General features: G+C 41.3%; 1 protein-coding gene across 1 annotated transcript; it reads right to left on the bottom strand.

Annotated features, from left to right (window-relative positions):
- Window positions 1-2,950: 2,950 nt before the first annotated feature.
- On the bottom strand, window positions 2,951-3,774 carry LOC130465411 (uncharacterized). The gene is made up of 2 exons (XM_056834153.1): window positions 3,173-3,774; window positions 2,951-3,089 (listed from the first exon to the last, which is right to left on the bottom strand). Exons 1-2 carry the CDS (start codon window positions 3,772-3,774, stop codon window positions 2,951-2,953), a joined length of 741 nt encoding a protein of 246 aa, XP_056690131.1.
- Window positions 3,775-4,133: the final 359 nt, after the last annotated feature.

Genomic DNA, 4,133 nt, shown 5'->3' with positions numbered 1-4,133 from the left:
GCCCGGATGTTCCGTACGCACTCAGTGCTACGAGCAGATACCAGTCAGACCCAGGAGAGGCACATTGGACTGCTGCCACGAACATTCTGAAGTACTTGAAAAGGCACAAAGATGACTTCCTGGTCTATGGTGGAGATGATGAATTAATTCTTAAAGGCTATACGGACGCAAGTTTCCAAACCGACAAAGATGATTTCAGATCACAGTCTGGGTTTGTCTTCTGCCTCAACGGAGGTGCAGTAAGCCGGAAAAGTGCTAAGCAAAGCACCATTGCGGATTCTACAACTGAAGCGGAGTACATTGCTGCACATGAAGCAGCAAAGGAAGCTATATGGCTAAGGAAGTTCATAGGTGAACTTGGTGTAGTCCCCTCCATGAAAGGACCAATAGCCCTGTATTGTGATAATAACGGAGCTATTGCACAGGCAAAGGAGCCTAGACACCACCAAAGAGTCAAGCATGTACTTCGTAGATTTCACCTTCTACGAGAGTTCGTTGAAAGAAAAGAAGTCGAGATAAGCAAGATTGGAACTGATGACAACATATCAGATCCATTGACTAAACCTCTGCCGCAGGCGAAGCACAACTCGCACACTGCAGCTATGGGAATCAAGCATGTTGGAGAATGGCTTTGATGTCCTTATTTAATGTTTTAAAGTTTTAGAGTTTAATTCTTTGTAAAACATTATTGGTTAATCATTCACAATAAATGAATAGAATTCATTTTTCCATTTAATTTGTGGTTTATTAAATGATGAGTCCCTTCAATTTGACGATATATTCAAGATAGACTATCAGGACCAGTCTTGTGACTAAGAAATGTCTATAAAGTGAACTTGAATGTCAAAGGTTGAAAATGGTCCCTGGTCGGAGTTTTCTATAAAATTGGACGCATAGAAAACGTTAGACGACTAGAATGCAAGATGACTAGTAGTTCTGTTTCTTGAACTATGTGGACATGGCAATGTCATAATCATTTACATAGATACTTACTTTGGGAAGACTAGTATCGGACATACCTATGAAACTTTACTGTAAGAGATGAAAATCTGTCATAAGTAAATTTCATTAAAATTATTAGACACTAAATCCTCAATACCTGAGTGATTTGAGATTACTTGTTTGAGAACTGGTTGCTTTGACGTTGACCAACCGTCGCACCGTAAAAGGAGGCTATAAAGGCAACGTTCAGGTAATCACCTATCAAACGAAGTCTAATATCAAGATCGCAAGATTGGGATTGTCCTCCCATAAATCGGGATGAGATGCTTAAAAGTTGTACAAGGCCACTCGGAGAGCTAGAAACTGTAAAATGCATGGCCGTGCTCGGATGAATCATAGGCTATGATTATCTGTTTATTTGATCAGTTGAACTCTGAAACCGAGAAACACCTCTGGACATAATAAGGATGACAACTCTTACCTTATGTTCTAGAGCAAGCATCGAGCGACAAAGGAATTAGGTAAATGCACACTTCTCCCTAAGGACAAGTGGGAGACTGAAGGAAATAGTGCCCTTGGTCCAAGTATGCATTCAAAGTTAAGTCTAATAAATGCGGTTCAGTATTAATTAACAAGTTAATAATTCAGTGAGATCAAGTGAGCTGAATGCCTAGCTAGAGGCCGCTTCAGTTCAAGTGGAATTAATGATATTAATCCACATCTTACTCTTGACTGAACCCGTAGGGTCACACAAATAGTACGTAAACGGATCAAGTATTTAATGGCATTAGATACTCCATCTATGGATATTCGGAATCGACGGATCTTGGTTTCAGTGGGAGCTGAGATCGTCACAAGCAAGAAATGAATACTCCGAAAACGATGATATTGCCGGAAACGGAAATATGGATCGTATCGGAAATATAAATATTATCCAAGTCGTAGATGTTGCCGGAAACGGAAACATGGTACATATCGGAAAATATTAATGGAAATGGAAATATTGCCGGAATCGGAAATATTGCCGGAAACGGAAATATTGTCAGAATCGGAAATATTATCGGAATCGGAAAATAATTCCGAAAACGGAAATATTAAATATTTGTTCGAAACGGAAATTAATTCCGGAATCGGAAATATTAAATATTGTTCGTATCGGAAATGAATTCCGGAACCGGGAATTTAATCGGAAGCGTATCGTACGAATTAGCATCGGACGAGGCCTGTCGGACGAAGGCCTAGCACGAAGTCGGGCCATCACCCAGCAAGCCAAACGCGCGCCACACGCCAAGCCAAGGCAGCGCCCAGGCCCACCGCAAGGCAGGCCCAGCGCGCGCCAAGGCCATGGCTGCGTTGCGGGCCTCGTGGCGTGGGCTGAGCATGCGCGCGCATAGGCGCCCCTCGTGGGCTGCCGTGCGTGTGTGTGTTTGTGTTCATGCACGATTCCTAAAGCTATTAGGATTTGGTATATGATTAAATTCCTAATCCTAAAAGGATAAATTAATTAATTAGAGTTCTTATAGGATTCTAGTTTAATTAATTCGTATCCTAGTAGGATTCCAATTCCCTTTCCATACCTCTATAAATAAGAGCCTAGGGTCATAATTTATAGAGACAATTGAAGTATTCAAAGGGTAAGTTTTGGAAAGAAAATTCAGCCATACACTTGCACTAACCTAGCCGAAAATCCTAGCACCTTAAGGGCGATTCTAGTTGGTCAATCTTGAGGCGGATCCGGACGTACTGTGGACTATCTACGGAGGGGCGACACTTGGAGTCCTAAAGACTTGTTCTTGTTCGGTTCGGGCGCAGTTAGGGAGGGAACGCAACAAAGTGTATGCATCTAAACTATGCTAAATGATTATGTGTAAATAATATGCTTTCCTGGCTTTATGGTTTTTCCGCATGATTTATGTATTGTCATATGTATCATAACCTAACAGCAGTGTCCCCACTGCACAAAACACTACAGTAAAACCAAAGTGAAGGGAAGAGAAGACATACAACTTCACCGATCAGGGACACCAAACCCGGTGCCATCGAGTATCGAACCTCTTGTTCCAACTTTTGGACTAGAATCAAATGCATCTCTAGTAACATCATCACCTGCGAGCCCTTTCAAACCAAGTGCATTGTTTGAAAAATTTCTAGAATAAGAATGAGGCAACTTAGCATTAGAAGCAATCAAAGAACACGACATTCTTGCATTGAACTTTTCATTACATGAGACAAGCTAAAGGTCACCTTGTCATCCCTTACAGTCAAGGTTAGCTTCCCTTTCTTAACATCAATAACTACCCCTGCAGTATGAAGGAATGGCCTTCCTAAGATTATTGGAATTTGGTTGTCCTCTGCTATGTCAAGCACAACAAAATCTACAGGAATATAGAATTTACCTACTCTCACGGGGACGTCTTCTAAAACACCTAAGGGGTATTTAATAGAATGGTCGGCCATTTGAAGAGTAATGGTGGTACAATTCAATTCTCCCATGGTCAACTTTTTATAAATAGAGAGGGGAATGACAGACACATTAGCACCTAAATCACATAGAGCCTTATCAATGAATAAAGCACCTATATGACAAGGGATGGAGAAACTACCGGGGTCCTTTAGCTTAGGAGGAGACTTATTTTGTAACATAGCACTACACTCCTCAGTTAGAGCCACTCTCTCTACACCACCAAGATCCCTTTTCTTAGTGAATGCCTTTAAATATTTTGCATACATAGGAATATGAGATATTAAATCAGTGAAAGGAGTCGTTACCTCGAGATTTTTGACCATAGCCAAGAACTTACCGAACTGTTGATCAACCTTTGTTTTCTGCATTCGATGAGGAAATGGTAGTGTAGGTGCAAAAGGGGGAGAATCAATAAACTTCTCCTTGCTGCTTTCCTTCTTCTCTATTTATTCTCAACACCCGTGGTTTCAACCCCTACATCCACAGTCTTAATTTCAACATATGCCTCTTCACCAGACTGATGATCACCCTTTGACTTATATTGTCGATGTGGAAATGGCAATCAAGGAACAAAAGGGCGAGAATCATCAATAACCTTCTCCTTGACTCTTTCATTATTTCTTCTACCCTCCTCTCTCCCCTTTCCGAGATCCGCAAAATCAATAGGTACCGAGGGGGTATCATATGTAGTACCACTCCGAAGAACAATGGCACAAGCCCTCTCTCT

This window comes from Spinacia oleracea, chromosome 1 (genome assembly GCF_020520425.1).
Source record: "Spinacia oleracea cultivar Varoflay chromosome 1, BTI_SOV_V1, whole genome shotgun sequence".
In the NCBI taxonomy this organism is placed as follows: Eukaryota; Viridiplantae; Streptophyta; class Magnoliopsida; order Caryophyllales; family Amaranthaceae; genus Spinacia; species Spinacia oleracea.
This window is presented reverse-complemented; position numbering and strand designations above follow the sequence as displayed.

Coding starts and splice junctions, on each gene's coding strand:
- LOC130465411 (XM_056834153.1), bottom strand. CDS start 3,774: ATGCAGAAAACAAAGGTTGATCAACAGTTCGGTAAGTTCTTGGCTATG. Junction 3,090..3,172: donor GACAAGGTGACCTTTAGCTT/GTCTCATGTAAT, acceptor TTCTTATTCTAG/AAATTTTTCAAACAATGCAC.